We start from the raw sequence: 18,153 nt of genomic DNA on the forward strand, positions 1-18,153 counted from the left end.
AGGGGGGCTATAAGAGCTCCTCTGACGAGGAGGATTCGGAAAGGGCCCACCCGAAGCAAAAGTTAAATGTCTCGAGGGGGAAGGAAAGCAGCACCCCGCTTCCAGGTGACGGGAGGCGTTCTGAGGCTCACTCCGACACCCAGTCAAGTGCCGCTGGAGCACCGGAGGGCCCCCCGGAACTTCCAGGCGGGAAGGAGGAAACAGCGCGTCCCCAGCCTGACCCGGAGCCGGACCCTCCTGCCTCCGCACCCCTGACGGGGGGATGCCACCTGGAAGGCAGCACGGACGGTTTCCTGAGCCGGAGAGCGTCCAGCAGTTAGCCCGGGCAATGGGCATGAAGGGACAGATGGAGGGGCTGGACCTTGGACTTGGGGAGGGTACTGCGGTCACTGCCCACAATGGGGGTACGGGTTGCGAGCATTAATGTGCGCAGTGTCAAGTCAACCGCGAGATGTGTGTCCACGTTGGCCTACCTGACCACCATCAAGGCGGACCTCCTGTTTCTGCAGGAGTGCGGGATACCGCACCTCGGCAGGTACAGGAAATGGTCCGGCGCCTGGACCTGTGGGCCTTCGATCTGGTCGGGGGGTAACGACTGTCGCTCCTCGGGCCTGGCTATTCTGCTGCGGGGGCACGACTTCACCATCTCTCAAGTTCAGGAGGTGGTGCGGGGGCGCCTCCTAGTGGCTGACATCACCTACAGGAATGCTCCCCTGAGGCTGATCAACGTGTACACCCCAGCGGTACGGAGTGAGCGGTTGGCCGTCCTGCAGCGGCTTCCACCCCTGCTGGCTACGTCCAGGCCGGTCATCCTAGGCGGAGACTTCAACTGCATCATTGATGCAGATGGAAGATCCGGCGTGGGGACAGCGGGTGGGGGGAGTCAACTGGACGTCACGTCCAGATTCCTGATGGGCACGGTGAAGGACGCCAAGCTGCTCGACGTCTTCAGCACCCCTGCAGACGGAGCGCAGCAGAGGTACACCTGGTCGCGGCCAGACGGGTCTATCCGCTCAAGGATAGACTTCCTGTTTGTGTCACGGACGTTCTCGGTCAGGTCCACCGGCGTCGAGCCGGTGTTCTTCTCTGACCACTGCCTCCTGCTGGCCGACTGCCACTTACAGGACGACCAGCCGGCCGGCAAGGGGACGTGGAAGCTCAACACGACTCTGTTGACCCCAGAGAATGTCGAGGGGCTTAAGAGGGAGTACGCCGGTTGGAGAACCGTGAAGCCCCTCTTTGAGTCTCCAGGCGACTGGTGGGAGACGGTGAAGGAGAACATCAAGAGGTTCTTTGTCCTCAAGGGTGTTCAGAAGGCAAGAGAGAGACGGGGAAAGCTGTCGCGACTCCAGAAAAGGGTGCAGAACCTGCTCCTTCTGCAGTTGATGGGGGTCAATGTCACGGAGGACCTCCGCGAGGTGAGGGGCCAGCAAGCCTCGCTCTTCGCCGCGGAGGCCTCCCGGATAATCTTCCGGTCCAGGGTCCGCTCCGTGGAGCAGGACGAGACGTGCTCACGTTTCTTCTTTCAGAAGGTGCACAAAGAGAGCTCTGTGCTTAGCCGGCTGAAGGAGGACGACGGCTCGGTGACGTCGTCGCGGCCCGACATTTTGAGGATCAGCAGATCCTTCTATGCCGGACTGTACGACACGAAGCCCACGGACAGCACGGCCTCCGAGTCGTTCCTGTCGTCTATCACAGAGGTCTTAGACGACGGCACGAGGGAGTGGCTGGACCGGCCGATATCCCTGGACGAGCTGGCCAGAGCCCTCAAGTCCTTGCAGAGGAATAGGACTCCCGGAAGCGACGGCTTACCGGTCGAGCTGTATTCCGCTCTGTGGGGCCTGGTCGGCCAGGACCTGCTGGAGGTGTACGATAGTGCGCTTCAGGCAGGGGAAATGTGCAAGTCCATGAGGAAGGGCATCATCACCCTCATTTACAAGAGGAAGGGGGAGAGGGAAGAAATTAAGAATTGGCGTCCCATTTCACTTTTGAACGTGGACTACAAAATCCTGGCCAAGGTCATTGCCAACCGGGTCAGATCTGTCCTGGAGTCAGTGATTCACCCTGACCAAACCTGTGCTGTGCCGGGCAGGAAGATCGCTGAGAGCCTCGTGCTCATCAGGGATACGATCGCCTACGTACAGGACAGGCGGGTGGACACCTGCCTCGTCAGCCTGGACCAGGAGAAGGCCTTCGACAGGGTCTCTCATGCTTACATGAGGGACGTCCTCTCCAAATTGGGGTTCGGGGAGGGCATCCGCAATTGGATCCGGCTGCTCTACGCCAACATCGTTAGCGCAGTCTCGATCAACGGGTGGGAATCAGACAGTTTTCCTGTTAGATCTGGAGTCAGGCAGGGCTGCCCGCTCTCTCCTGCCTTGTTCGTGTGCTGTGTGGAGACCTTCGCCGCCTCCATCAGGAAGGACGTGAGCCTGAAGGGCGTGACTATCCCAGGCAGCGGAGGCCTTCAGGTCAAGACCTCCCTGTACATGGACGATGTCGCCGTCTTCTGCACCGATCGCTGGTCGGTGAGTAGACTATTGGACATCTGCGGCCAGTTTGAACTGGCCTCGGGTGCCAAAATCAATAGGGGTAAGAGCGAGGTCATGTTCTTCGGGAACTGGGACGACCGCTCCTTCATCCCCTTCACCGTCAGGACAGACTACCTGAAGGTGCTGGGTGTTTGGTTTGGTGGAGCTGGGGCATGCACTAAGACTTGGGAGGAGCATATCGCCAAATTTAAGCAGAAGCTGGGCAGGTGGACGCTCCGGTCCCTCTCCATCGCGGTTAAGAACCTGGTTGTCAGGTGCGAGGGGCTTTCGGTACTGTTGTATGTGGCGCAGGCCTGGCCTATTCCCCAGACCTGCGCCGCTGCGGTCACCCGGGCCATCTTCCACTTCATTTGGGGGTCGAGGATGGACCGGGTCCGCAGAGACACCATGTACAAAGACCTGGAAAATGGGGGAAAGGGCGTACCGAACGCCACCCTCGCCCTGATGGCTACCTTTGTGTGCGGCTGCATCAAGCTGTGCGTAGATCCTCAGTATGCAAACACCAAGTGTCACTACTTACTGAGGTTCTACCTGTCCCCGGTGTTGCGAAGGATGGGCCTGGCCTCGTTGCCGCGGAACGCTCCGAGTAGTTGGACCGTTCCGTACCACCTGTCCTTCGTGGAGAAATTTTTGAAAGGAAACACCTTTGACCACAAGGCCGTCAGGCAGTGGTCAGCACGTAGTATCCTCGGGATCCTTCGGGAAAAGGAAAGGGTGGATCCCGTCGTGTGGTTCCCCACGCAGACTGCCAAGGTTGTTTGGCAGAATGCCTCATCGCCAGAACTTTCAAACAAGCACAAGGACATTGCTTGGCTGGCGGTGAGAGGGGCTCTACCAGTGAGATCCTTTTATGCATGCCCGGAATCTCTGCGTCACCACACGCTGCCCTCGAGGTGGCTGTGGGGGGGACCAGACTGTCGATCACCTCCTTCTGGAGTGTGCCTATGCGCACGAGGTCTGGAGGGGGATGCAGTGGTATTTGTTGAGGTTCGTCCCGAGCAGCTCCGTGACGCGGGACTCCATGCTCTACGGGCTGTTTCCGGGGACGCACACCGAGACCAACATCAACTGCGCCTGGAGGACCATCAATGCGGTGAAAGACGCTCTTTGGTCTGCCCGCAACTTGCTGGTCTGCCAGCTGAAAGAACTGACCCCGACCGAGTGTTGCAGGCTGGCGCACTCCAAGGTCCAGGACTACGTGCTGAGGGATGCGCTAAAGCTTGGGGCAGCCGCAGCCAAGGCGCGGTGGGGAAAGACCACCGTATGAGGCCCCTCATCCAGAAAAGGGAAAAGAACCCTATCTGGTAACTGGGCCCAGCTGGCGCCTTCCCCAACTGGTCAGGGGGCCAACTGGGACTGTGCGGGATGACGACTGCCGGGGCGGTTTCTTTGCTTTGTTTTTTTTTCTCTGTTTTGTTTTTTTTTCCTTTAGTTGGTGTACGTACCCCCGGGTAACCCGGAGCGGCTTGCATGACTGGGTAGCTGTATAAATGTTTTATTTTTTTGTACATTCTATGAATAAAGTATATTTTTTCAAATAAAAAAAAGGTGACGAAACATCTGAAAACTAACCTTCCAGCTCAGCGAGCAAACTCACATCCAGAACCTCAACCTGAGCTACAAATCTTCTCAAAACTCCCAATCAATGATAACACTAACTGGTTACTTATTTAGTTAAAAACAGAAAATGTTGGAAATATTTGGCAGGTCTGGCAGCAATCATACTTCTTCTAACTCAACCTTTTGCTTCTTTGCTTTATCATTCACATTGCAACACAGTCTTCCTTGTCTTTAATGTGCCTTGTCTTTCAACCCATCACATTGTGTCCCTTTCAATCATCCCACACTAACACCCCCCATTCCCACTAACTCCCTGCCACCTTTGTCTGCTTTCAAACTTCCTTAAAACAGAGGTGAAGAAGAATTTCTTCTCTTAGAATATAATTCTTTGCCACAGAGAGCTGTCACGGCTGGACCATTAAATATATTCAAAGTTGAGATAGATAGATTTTTAATCCATAAGAGAAACAAGGTTGATGGGGAAGATGCAGTAAAGTGGACTTGAGGATAATCAGATCAGCTATGACCTTGTAGACTAGTGGAGCAGACTCAATGGGCTGAATGGCCTACCTCTGTTTCTATGTCATACAGTCTTATATCTTTGAAGAGTCATCTTGGACTTAAAACATTAACTCTTTCTGTCTCCATGGATATTGCCAGACCTTCTGAGTTTCTCCAGTGCTTTCCATATTTATTAAATCTCTTCAGTTCCAATGGAAAGTTATTGACATGAAACATTTCAATTTTCGACAATGCTGCCAGGCCTGCTGAATATTTCCACAATTTTCTGTTTTTGTTTCAGATTCCAGCATCAAGAGTATATTGTTTTTTTTAATGCCTGGTCCTTTATTTATTCATTGATTTCCCTTCACTCAGCTCCTGCAGTGAATTTCACAATTGCCGATTCCTAGTATGCATTGCATCCACTTTCTAAGCAATAAATTAGCAAACCTTGCTCAGCACTAGTAAAACAAGCAGCACTGTTGGTCTGCTATCCATGTGTTGACAGAGAGGATGGATTCTGTCTTTTCATACCAGCCCTGAATTCCGATGACAGATCCGGAGCAGAGGACTAAAATGTAGCATTCCTATGAAAACATTATTGCAAATCAGGCCTTTATGGCATGCAGTTGTCAAAACATACAACAGATTCATTTCACTTAAACCAACAAATCTGACAATAGCCCTTCAAATGAGAGACAGAAAGATAGGAGAGGAAGTTTCTTCAGTTACAGGTTCTTTTTGGTGGAGGGATTGAAATAAAAGAACAAAATTTGACCCAGTTATCGGTGGTCTTGAATTCAAACAGGTGCCATTTCATCTTCCTCCTGAAGGACAGGTAGAGAGTGGACAGATCTGTGCTGGAGCTGACCAGAGACAGTTTGCAAAGGAATAGTGTCAGAAGAATCTAGGATAAAGGGTAAAAAGAGAGAAAAATAAGAGAGAAAATGAGAAAGCAGATCAGGACAAGTAGAGTAAGGCATTATAATTTTCTTTCATTTACGTTTAATTTTACTGAAGCTTTACTCTTTTTTTTCTGATATTTTATGTTCTGAAGCTGAAATGCAGATTCACAGGGACGATTCGCCTTCCATAACCTCCCCTATCAGGCCAAATGATTGTTGAAAGTGTAATTATGGTATGTTCTTGTACTTTGTAGACTATATACACATATATAAGGACACATAAACATATGTGCACACCCATGTGATGACACACACGTACATAACTCAAAATAACTGTGCTGACCTTTTAAAATTAATTCCTTTTGCTCCAGCTGCTGATTCAGATGTGTTCAGATAACGACAATGAGCTGATTGAAAGCTCAGAGATTCAACTGAAGTCACAGCCCCAGGGCATCTCAACCAGAAATATTTCAATTAGCTACAACAGCACAGAGGAGGAGGATAAACACCGATAGGACACTGATCTAATTTTGAAACACGTAAATCAAAATAACAGCAAGAAAAGCTTCCATTTAAATAGCACCCATAATGTAATAAAGTTATTCACAGGAACATTTTAAGCAGGGGATTACATACAGCTTATCACTTTTAATTGGATTATGAAATAATGAAAGAAAATCTTTTCATTAAAATCTAACTTAATCTAACATTTTACACAATCTCTGCAAGCATGCTAGAGCAAATTAAATGAATGACAGTTGAGCGACTGGAATAACAGAACAGGTTCAAGAGGTTGAAAGGCATACTCCACTTCCTATTAATTTAAAGGAGTGTTACTTGATTCATAACTCAACATGGACTTAGCTGGGCTACAAGGGTGTGTGTCAATTGCTACTGGTCTTTGGTGAGGTGCATTTCTCTCTCTCTTTTCCCTTGTAACCCTGGTTGATGGTTGTTCTGTCTGTTGTGTATTGTGCAGCTGATTTACACCTTAAATGTTAGCCAGTCCTTTCTCTTTTGTTAGATTAATTTAGCAGGCATCACTGGCATTTCCTGCTTAATCCTCATTCCTCGTGTTCTTGAACCACAGTAGCCCTTATGTAAAAATGCTCTCAGCTGCTGTCAGGTGCAATGGAGAAGATCAATGCTTGTAGTTGGAGTAACATGATTGTTTATCAGCTATTTACCAAGCCTGCCTAATGTCCCGGCCTTGCTGCATACGGGCATGGACTGCTACTTTATCTTCAGAATTTCACATAGAGCTGAACACTATGCAATCATCAGTGAACAAGATAACATCTGATTTTTGTACTGATAGTAATAGATTAATGAGTGCTTCCTGCAATTTCTGTTTTTATGCCAACGAGGGAGATGACTCAGGGGCCTTTGTATGCAGCTCGAGTGGAATCTGTTTTACAAGGTATTAACAGTGCTGGTCGACTTTATTTCAAGGGAGTTTTGGGAAGGAATTTGCTGTTCCCTAAATCAAGAAGGAGGAAGAAAAAAGCAGGAAATCATTGATTTAAAAAACACACTAGGGCTCTTGGAAGTTTCAGGCAAATGGGTCTCCTCATTCATACACTGAGGAAAGTTTCTACATAATTTGATTGTCTTGTCTGAAAAATTAATTTCCATGAATTCCATGACACCTGTCAACATCCAGTATCCTTGGCCAAAGTCCGAGCTACAAGGTGCAAAGATTTCATTGTTTGATTTAATTCCTTTGGCTCTTGTCTATGCTTTCCTTCTGAACCTTTAGTACAGGAGGAAGGTGTCCTCAGGGATATATGTTTTGGAAGAGGGGTTTTATTATTCAGGAAACTCATTGCTCACCTCCTGGCATCTCTGTCAGTTCGTTGAGTGGTGGAACATTATCCAAAGTGTTGGCGTACCTCTTTGCAGCCTGACGCTGGGCATAGCGTGCTTCAATCTCCTTCTTTGTTCTGGGGATTCGGCACTTGAAGATGCAGCACAGTACAATTACTGGAAAGAAACAAAAAGATCTTATGATTCTCTAAGGATCTTGGTGATCCCCACGTACAGGTTGCCTTGGTTCTGAGTTAGAGAGTCAAGGCATCAAGAGTCACTTGATGAACAAAGAAAAAGTCTGGGCATCCATTCCAATGCAATGCTGAGGGAGTGCTGTACTGTTGGTGCTACAATATATCTGAAGGCAATTGTGAATGTAATGATCCCAAAGGGGAGTTTTTAAGGAGAATGATAAAAGAGAAATGCAAGTTAAAGAAGCAAGGTAGTGTCAGGGAGGAATTCAAAATTCTAAGCCTAAATAACTAATGTCACAGCCAAATGAGGTGATTACAAATGGAACAACTCAAGATGAGTGCAGATCATTGTGAAAATTTTGGGGTTGGAATAGATTATATAAAGAGGGAGGGATGGGGTTGCAGAGGTGTTTGAAAACGAGGCTCATAAATTTAAAATCAGGTTGTTGTTTGACCAGGAGTTCATACTAAACATAGGAGGTAATAAGTGAAAGGAATTTTGTGCAAGCTAAGTTATATACTGCAGACTTTTGAGGATGACGCCAAGTTTATGGAGGGTTGAATGTGAGAGGCCAACCAGTATTTCATTGGGATTATCAGATATATAATATATATAAGATATAATCAGATAATGAATGAGGGTTTTAGCAGCAAAGGCTGAGCGAGGTGTGAGTTTGGGCAATGTTACTGTTGGGGAAGTAACTGGTCTCAGTGAGGAATATGTGGTCGGAAGTTTATTTCAGGGCTGGATCACCAAGATTGTACTCAGACTGCATTAATCTCAAATAATTGCCAGGGAGAGGAATGGAATCAGAAACTAAGGAATGGAGTTTAGAGAATGGATCTGAAAACTTTAACTTTAGTTTTCCGAATGATTAATCAGAACATTTTCTATTCGGCCATCGCTGGATATTAAATGAGTCGAATAGTAATAATTGAGAGATAGCAGAAGGATTGCCCCAATTGGTGCTGCAGCTTGATTGGTCTGCTTCTTGACCAATAGGAGTTCAGGCCTTTCAATAAGGCTGACTTTCTAGCTGGAAATCTGTTGGGGGATAAAGAATGTGTACTATGGAATTAAAACTCCAAAGAATATTGGGTACCTGCCATGCTACCTAAACAAAACACCACTGAAAATATCCAGGCTATTGATCCTGTTACTTACAGAAACGTGGGCCGTGTGTGACTGTGGTCAAAAACTTGTTGAGAACCTGAATCCTTAACTAAGGAAAGATATACTGGCATTGGAGGCAGATTAGAGAAGGCTCACTAAGTTGATCCCAGGGATGGAGGGACTGTGCTACGAGGAAAGGTCAAGTAGGTTGGGTCTGTGCTCAGTGGAATTTAGAAAATGACAAGTAATCTTATTGAAACGTACGAGATTCTTCGGGGACTTGATAGGACAGACGTGGAACTATTGTTTCCCCTTGTGGGGCAGTCTAGGACCAGAGGGCACAATCTCAGAATAAGGGTGGCCCATTTAAAACAGAGATGAAGGGAAATATTTTGCCTCAGAGGATAGTGAGTCATGGAACTTTTAACTTTAGAGGGCTCTGGGGGCTGAGCCATGAAGTACATTCAAAGTTGAGTTTGACTGATTTTGAGGTTGTAGACTTGCTCGCCAAGCTGGTGTGTTTGCTTGTAGACATTTCATCACTCTGCTAGGCAACATCATTGGTGTGCATCCGGTGAAGCATGGGTATTCTGTCTTGTGTGTTATTTACATGCCTTGGTTTGCTGGGATGGATTGTATTACTTCCAGTTCTGTTTCTCAGAGGTTCGTATATCGGATCCAGTTCAATATGTTTGTTGATGGTGTTCTGGTTGGAATAACAGGCCTCTAGGAATTATGGATGTGTTGTCCCAGTCGAGTTTGTGTCCTCCTTTGTCCGTGCGTATTGAGACCGGTCAGAATTGGTCGTGTTTCTTGGTGGCTCGTTGGCGTTTGTGTATCCTTATTGTCAGTTTTCTTCCAGTTTGGCCTATGTAATGTTTTTCACAGTCCTTGCACAGTATTTCGTATATTCGGCTAGTTTTATTGGTTATGGGTATGAGGTCCTTTATGTTCATCAGTAGCCATTGCAGTGTAGTTGTTGGTTTGTGGGCTACCCTGATACCTAGGGGTCTGAGCAGTCTTGTGGTCATCTCTGATATGCCTCTGATGTAGGGTAGGGTGACTAGTATGTCTGGTCATGTTGTGTCTTCTTGTTGTGGTCTGTCACGGAGATAACGGTGGATTGTGCTTTTTGGGTAGTCATTCCTTTTAAAACTCTGTACAAGTGCTCCTGTTCTTTTTTTGCACAATTCCGGATTGCTGCAGTGTGTTGTGGCTAATTTAAATAATATTCTGATGTAGCTCTGTTTATGGGTGTTTGGGTGGTTGCTGGAATAATTAAGTATCTGGTCCATAATTAAGTATCTATAACAGTAGTAGACTCACCAACTTTAAGGGCATTTAAATGGTCATTGGATAAACATATGGATGATAATGGAATAGTGTAGGTTAGATGGGCTTCAGATTGGTTTCACAGGTCAGTGCAACATCGAGGGCTGAAGGGCCTGTACTGCGCTGTAATGTTCTATGTTCATGCATGTGTGGTCTTTCTGTATACACTAGTCTGGAGTTTCCTGTTGTTCTGATGTTCTACCACGGTGTCTAGGAAGGGTAGTCAGTTATTGTTCTCTTCTCCCTTTGTGAATTTATCCTGATGAGGATGTTGGTTTACACGTTGGTGGGTTTCTTTTAGCTTTGTGCACTTGATAATCACAAAGGTATCCTCTACATAGAGGACCCAGAGTTTGGGTTGAATAGCGGGGAATGCTGTTCGTTCTAACCTTTGCATTACTGCTTCTGCACTCAATCCTGATATTGGGGATTTGTTTGAATATACAGCCATTGAAGGTGAAGTGGTTGTGAGGCACAGATCCAGCAGTTTCAGGGTGCTGTCCTTGTTGATGCTGTAGGTGCCGTTGGGGTGCCTGCCTTCCTGATTTGTCCAGCAGTGTGGCAATTGTCTCTTTGGCTGGGTCAATGTTTACGGATGTAAATAGTGCAGTAAACACCAATTCTCACTGGTCTCAATGCACATAGACAAAGAAGGACACGGACACAGAAGGACACAAATTTAACTGGGACAACACATCCATAATAGTACGAGCCAAACAGAGACATGCCAGGGAATCCCTGGAGGCCCGACATTCCAACTCGATCAACAAACACATTGAACTGGACCCGATACAAACCATTGAAAAACAGAACGGAAGTACTACCAGTGATAATGGGAACTGCTCCTGGGATGCTGCTGGGCCTGCTGTGTTCATCCAGCCTCACATTTTATTATCTTGCCACCTCAGCAAACCGCGGCATACAAATAACAAATGGGACAGAACACCGATGCTTCACTGGAGGGCCACTGACCGTGTTACCTCCCAGGGTGATGAAACGTCTGCAAACAAACTCACCGGCTCAGCAAGCATGTCTACGCCCTCATCCACAACCCAAGCTACAAATCTTCTCAAAGCCTTTGGACTAATAAAGGGATTAAGCGTTAGTAGATGTGGAGAGAATGTTTCTTCATGTGGGGCAGTCTAGATTGGGAGGTCATTGTTTTAGGATGTGGGGGAGCAGAATTAAAATGGAGATGAGGAGAAATTACTTTTTCAAAGGGTATTGAATCTCTGGTATTCACTACCCCAGGGTGCAGTGGATGTAGGAAATTGAGTAATTTTAAGGAGGCGATAGACTGATTTTTTATTTGTAAAAGTTTGAAGAGTTAAGGAGAGTGGGCAGGAAAGTGGGGCTGAGGTTGACATGAGTTCAGCTACCATTTCTTAAATGACACAGCGTGATTGAGAGGTTGAATTGCCTACTCCTACTTTTGGTTGTTATCATGCAGATAAAGCAGGAAAGTGGAGTTATGATCTCATTGAATGGCTGAGAGGATTCAGTAGACTGAATGGCCTACTTCTGCTCTGTGTCTTATGGATTGGGGAACCCATCCAACACAGTTGTTGGATAAGGATTAAATCACAATTCCAAAGTTGTCAGCAAGAGAACTAGTAAGATGATGAGAAATATGTTTACTCAGAGAGTTGTTAGGACTTGGAATGAGCTGCCTGGGATAGTTTTGGAGGTGGAATCAATAGTAGGTTTCAAAGAGAGCTGAATATATAGCCATAGAGGGATAGAGTCATAGAGCATGGAAACAAATCCTTTAGTCCAATCAGGCCATGCTGAATATCATCCCAAACTAAATGAGTGCCACTTGCCTGGTCTTGGCCTATATCCCTCTAAACCTTTCCTATTCATGCATCTATCCAAATATCTTTTAAACATTGTAATTTTACCCACATCCACCACTTCCTCAGGAAGTTCATTCCACATGTGAACCACCCTCTGTGTAAAAACAAATTGCCTCTCATGTCTTTTTGAAATCTCTCTCTTCTCTCCTTAAAAATGTGCCCCTAAGTCTTGAAATCCTCTATCCTAGAGGAAAGACACCTACCATTAACTCTATCCATGCCCCTCATTATTTTATAAAATTCTATCTGGTCGACTCTAACCTCCACTGCTCCAGTGTAAAAAGCGCCAGTCTATCCAGCCTTTCTTTATAACTCAAACCTTCCATACCAGGCAACATCCTGGTAAATCTCTTCTAAACCCTCTCCAGCTTGATAATAACTGTGCAATCAGAACTGGACACGATATTCCAGAAGAGGCCTCACCAATGTCCTAGACCCTTCATCAAAGAGGGTCTAGGCCCGAAACGTCAGCTTTTGTGCTCCTGAGATGCAGCTTGGCCTGCTGTGTTCATCCAGCCTCACATTTTATTATCTTGGAATTCTCCAGCATCTGCAGTTCCCATTATCTCTCACCAATGTCCTGTATAGTCTCAACATGATATCCAAATTTGAAAGTGATGAAGTTAGAGGGCTTTAGAGATAGGGCTGGAGAGTGAGACTAGCTGGGTAGCTCTTTCAGAAGTTGATGGGTCAAATGACCTCCTTCTATTCTGTGAAATTCTACATGTCTGTGATTCTATAAGTCTTAATATGCTGATGATAGTATATGTCATCAGTGATACCTGTTAACGTCAGGGGTAATTGGAACTAGGGCTATGCCAGTAGTGTTCTAAGAATGCTTTGCCCCACCCACTAATGTACATTGTATAAATAGTTAATAGAAGGTGTTATTCATCAGTATGAGGACAGACTTGCCTTTTCTGCAACCTCAGTATGATCTCACTATACCAATTACCTTCAAAATTAGAGTTCAAATTTCAGTGGAGGAGCTCAATTTAATTATGTTAATGAGAATTCTGCCTCTCCATGCCAGGACCACGCCCACCCCAACATCTATTGTTCTTGGTGTTGTGATTTTATTATTTTTAGCCATCTCTCTTCACAGCAATTTGGTGGAAAGGAACAGGCAATGCCCATGACGTTTGCAGGGAGAGAACGTCATTTGTTTTTGTTAAGGTGCAGTTTAAAAGCATGACGGCACAGCTGGATAGATTTTCATTCTATCTCACCGATCAGCCCTGAAGTTAATAAACCCCAACAGGGACATGATTGCTTCTGACAGAAACAAAGTCATGGTTGGTATTTTGCTGCTCAGCAGAAATTGTTTGTAAAGAAGTGGTCAGTGCCTAAAGTCCTCATCTATCTTAGAATCAGTCCAAATCATGTCAAGGTAGCAGGAAATCTGGATCAAACACAAAGATTCAACAACAGAACTACTGAGTCCTTATCTCTTGGCACAGCAACAAGACTAATTTGAGCAGGGGCACTGTGTTATGCCAATTACTGCCTCACTGTCACAGTTAGATTGGCATTCTGGGTCTAACAGGGAGGACTTCAGCATTTTTGGGTGGGGGCCACTTTTCAGTAATTCCCATAATTGAGAAGTCAGAACTTGCTAAAAACATGTTTTCCTTTCTCTGAAGTGAATTGGTGTTGGCCTGTTTCCCTGGGTATGGCAAAAGAACGGAACAAAAAAAGTAAATCAAGAATATATCTTAAGAAAGGAAGGCAATTGATAGCAATCAATTTTAACAATGCCATTGAAGTGGGCTTTTTCCTCCTGTGTGAGGTGACTTTTCTGATAATTCAGTCTTCCAAATTCCCAGCTCCCAGAGAATACTACCTTTCATCTGGTTTATTTTGTTGCCCTCTTGTGTAATTTAGGGAAACAATCCATCAACTACTACCGTCATCTCAGCTTCTAGGGGTGCCTTGAAGCCAAATTGACCCTCAGTCTTTAAACTTCAATTGACCCAGCATTTGCAAACCTTTTAGGGAGTTACTTGCAGAATTCCACTACCCTTTGAATCAAAGTGCTTCCTGATTTCACTTGTAAATGGCTCCTCTCCAATTTTGAGTTTACGCTATATTGTTCTTATTCCTCCACCAGAGTAAATAGTTTGTCTGTATCTACAACAGCAAATCCTATGTTCATTTTAAAAAGATTAAACAGATCACCCTTCTAAACTCAAGAGGCCACAAGTTAAAATTGATGTAATTTCCTAATTTAATCCTTTAATCTGTGGTATTATTCTGTGCCAGCTCCAAGATCAATATAGAGCTTGTGATAACGGGAACTGCAGATGCTGGAGAATCCAAGATAACAAAATGTGGAGCTGGATGAACACAGCAGGCCAAGCAGTATCTCAGGTGCACAAAAGCTGACGTTTCAGGCCTAGACCCTTCATCTCGTCAGCTTTTGTGCTCCTGAGATGCTGCTTGGCCTGCTGTGTTCATCCAGCTCCACACTTTGTTATCTTCAATATAGAGCTTGACATGATTGCTAGACTTTATAAGATGGTAATGTTTTAAGATGTCTCTTTTAATTTAAGGTAAAACAGAATGCTCTGGTTTGGAGATTGGTATAATGTTGCGCTAAATTCTTCCCTGCAAACAAAGGCCCACATGATTAGGTTATCAGGGTTACATGGGCCCAGGTAAAACCCTGTTCAAAGTCAGATGACGCATTAACACCTGGACATAAAGGAAGCAGCAGCTAAAGTTGCTCTGAGCAGACATAAGGACTCTGAGTCAATTAGACTGAGAGTTGGAGCTGAGGGAAACAACCAGAGCTGCTGTGCCAGGCAGGAGCAAAGGATTAGGTTTAGTGTGACTCCAAAGCAGAGGGCTGGTGAGGCTGGGCAGTATCTTAGAGGGGTTTGAATGAGGTGGACTTTGATGAGAAACATTGTCGAATCACATGAGAAGTTCAATAAATCTATCTTGGTGTTGGGAGCAACTATCCACAATTTCCAACTAAGTTCTAGATGTCGAGATGAGATTTTTCATCAGGCAGCAGTGAGATGCCTATAAACAACCTCATTAACACTGAATCTCCGCTTATTAATACACAACGTCCTGTCCTAGAACTGCCCTGAGCAAACTAAACATCGACAACCTGCCACATCGATGTCTAAGTGGGAATCTGGTGACTCTAGCTCACTGCTTCCTCCTCAGGTATCCTACATTGGACACCAGCAACAGTATATCTAGGTACGCTCCAAGGCACCTTTCAACCATGGAAGCTGGCATTTGACACTTGCCATCCTCCCAGGATCCTCATGGCACCTCTCCAATCCACTCACAGGAAACTTTTGTCCTTCAATGCTGCCCTCAGGGTACAATAGTGATGAGCATTGTAACACTCCTACAATGACACTGCATGGAGAGGCACACACCCAAATCCTTGTTAAGGGCCTTCATATCCCAATGTTTGGAGAATACTGTTCATGTTATTGTGCTGCAACTGCTGAATGATCACAAGGCTGAGGATCTGCTATGTTTGTGATATTGCCCATTCAGGCTCATTGAGCTGTCTCCATTGGAGCCAGGTACAGAAATTACGGTCACTCCTCCTCTAAGGGTTGCTACACAAATGGATGAGGAATACATGCATTTGGAACCCTAGGATCAACCTCCAGTAGGTATGGGGCCAACACCTAATGGCATTGCCATGATGTGACAAAGATGTGACACAGATGGAAGGGAGCACAGTCACTCATCTTCCATGGAATACCACAGTGAGCGACAAAGGGCAGTGGTACTATACTCTGTTAGAGGTGGCCATTAGAATGCCATGCCATTCTGTCCACAATTCTCTGTACTGCCCCAGGAGAGGATGCCTATTAATCTTTGGAATTTCTGGCACAGACAACTGGAGGTCACATTGAGTTTGTGGAACAGATAATGGGGATCCATGACAGCCTCAGTATTGTTCTGAATAAGAAAGTGAGGTCATTCTTCACAGCATCTGATACAGCATCTTCAGCATCCTACAACACAGCGGCATCATCTTATTAAAATATAGAATATTCATAGGGGGCTTGACAGAGTAAATGCTGAGAGGATGTTTCCCCTCATAGGTGAGTCTAGGATCAGGAGGCATAGTCACAAAATAAAGGTCCTCCAATTTAAGACTGAGATGAAGACGATTTTTTTTTCTGAGATGTTTACAGGTCTTTGGAACTCTTTGCCACAGAAATCTGTGGGGGCAGAATCCTTGTGTGCATTTAAGGCTCAGAAAGGTAGATTCCTGATCAGTAGAGGAACCGAGGGTTTGAGGAAAGGGCAGGAAAGTGGACATGAAGATTGTCAGATCAACCATGATCCTGTTGTAAGGAGTTAAGGTCCCAGCACGGATTAATTTGTGTTCTGCTAATTATGGGTTGCCAGTCTGAAGAAGACCCATTGATTCTTAATTTCTGATCCCTAACTGTTAACAAACCCTTGATCCATGCTAATATGTTATTCCTTACACTATACGCTGTCATCTTGAGAAGTAACCTTGTGATGGCAGCTTATCAAATGCCCCTTGGAAAGGCATGTGCATAAATCTACAGGTTCCTGTTTTTGCACTTTACTATGTACTTCCTCAAAGAACTCCAATAATTTAACACAATGCTCCTTCACAAAATTGTACTGAATCTGTATGATCCCATTAGGACTTAAGGATATCCTGCTAAAACCTTGCTAGTAATAGATTGCAGCAAATTTCCTTTGATTAAGTTAGCAAACCAACTGATAGATTCCAGCTTTCTGTTTCCCTTGACTGAAGATTTTAGATTTTAGATTTTGTCACATGTACTCAAGTACAGAAGTACAGCTGTAAAGTGAAAAGTGAATAATGCCACCACACATAGCGCCCTTTTAGATATTAAGGTAGCTAAGGTACAAAAAACCTCTTGGGTAAAACGTAGTAGGAGAAACAGGAGTTAGAAAGTTATGCATTATTTCATGGAATGGTAGGCAAATAGAGAAATGAGTAATAGTTTACATTAAAGTCTTTCTTAGATTAAAGCAAGAAAATAAATGAATAAAAGTTGAACAGTTTTTGATGAGTCCACTGCTTATCTCGCTCTCCAGAGAAACTCAGCTGTCTGTCCTCAATGCCACTGCTGCAGATACAGTCACTGCTGCTGAATCTGTTGTCCCTCCGATCTCCCCCTAGTGCTCTGAGAACATGCCCAGGCAGGTACCACTGGCCTACAAAGCCGAGACACTGCCATGAGCTGGTGAGAGACCAGATGACATACCGCCGGAAGACCAAGTATTGTGGTCCGAATCTAAGGAATTTTGGAAGATTATAACAAGTGTGTCAATTTTACCACAAATCTTTTTGGACCCTAGGTTGCAGGGCATCTGGACCTGGGGACAGCCTATATGTCTTTTAGCTTTCCGATCAGCTTTTCTCTGCTGATGGTTTTTGTTTTAAGTTTCTCCTGCTCATTCACTTTGTGATTTTTCAAGTATCTTTGTAGAAGACTTAGAAAACCTCCCAGTGAAAATGTGCATAAAATAACTCAGATGGACCTCAGTTTAATGCCTCTTCAGAAGGAATATGCCTCCAGCAGTACATCACTATCTCAGTACTGTGCATGATGATAATTTTGTAGTTTAGGTTAGTACTAAAGTTTCTGGGGTCAGATTTGAAACAACAGATGAATCTACATTGACCATGATCACTTTCAGAATATCCAGCCCCATTTTACCATTTTGCAATTTCACCCATCATATCCTCTGTATTTTAGCTCAGATCGAATGCTATTTATATTAACTCCATATGTCATAAATACTCATTGCCTTATTGATCGGAACTGTCCAAATCTGGCAGTTTATATTGTCCCTCTGCATTGCAATGAAACCTTTTATCTTAATCTATTGCCACAGCTGTCAATGTTAAACAAACCAAAGTTGAGAGATATTCCACTGGGAACCAAATAACCTGAGGCAGCGATTCACAACAAAACATCAACATATCTTAAACCAACAGTTTTGTCCGCTGGGTGCCAGGGGACTATTCATTGACAAAAATACATTCCCTTTCCTGTTCTCCCCTCCTCATTCTCTGTCATTATCTCTTTCTTCAGCCATTTTGTTCACGAAACTACATTGACACTTGACCTCCATTTCCCTGGCCCTGGGCTTCACAAGTACTTTCTTTCTGAGGGTGCAGCAGTGAATCTTGGAATATCCCTGAAATAAATCCACTGAGGCCGTATTCCATCATCAAGTCACACTTCATTTACACATGATGAATCCTTGACATTGGTCCAACTCTCTCAGAGTCAACTCTCAGAATGAACAGAACCTCCAATAGTTCTTTTTATGCCT

The 18,153-nt window shown here is 45.1% G+C and overlaps 1 protein-coding gene across 2 annotated transcripts in view; it reads right to left on the reverse strand.

Annotated features, from left to right (window-relative positions):
• Positions 1-5,321: 5,321 nt before the first annotated feature.
• tmie (transmembrane inner ear) overlaps positions 5,322-18,153 on the reverse strand; it is a 91,476-nt gene continuing 78,644 nt past the window's right edge. For both annotated transcript variants that reach the window (XM_048529862.2, XM_048529863.2), the window contains exons 3-4: positions 7,352-7,501; positions 5,322-5,520 (exon numbers count right to left, since the gene is read on the reverse strand). In XM_048529862.2, the coding sequence (XP_048385819.1) occupies positions 5,414-5,520; positions 7,352-7,501 (257 nt within the window). In that variant the 3' untranslated portion in view covers positions 5,322-5,413. The remainder of the gene's footprint in view (positions 5,521-7,351; positions 7,502-18,153) is intronic.

Source organism: Stegostoma tigrinum, chromosome 5 (assembly GCF_030684315.1).
Source record: "Stegostoma tigrinum isolate sSteTig4 chromosome 5, sSteTig4.hap1, whole genome shotgun sequence".
Taxonomy (NCBI): Eukaryota; Metazoa; Chordata; class Chondrichthyes; order Orectolobiformes; family Stegostomatidae; genus Stegostoma; species Stegostoma tigrinum.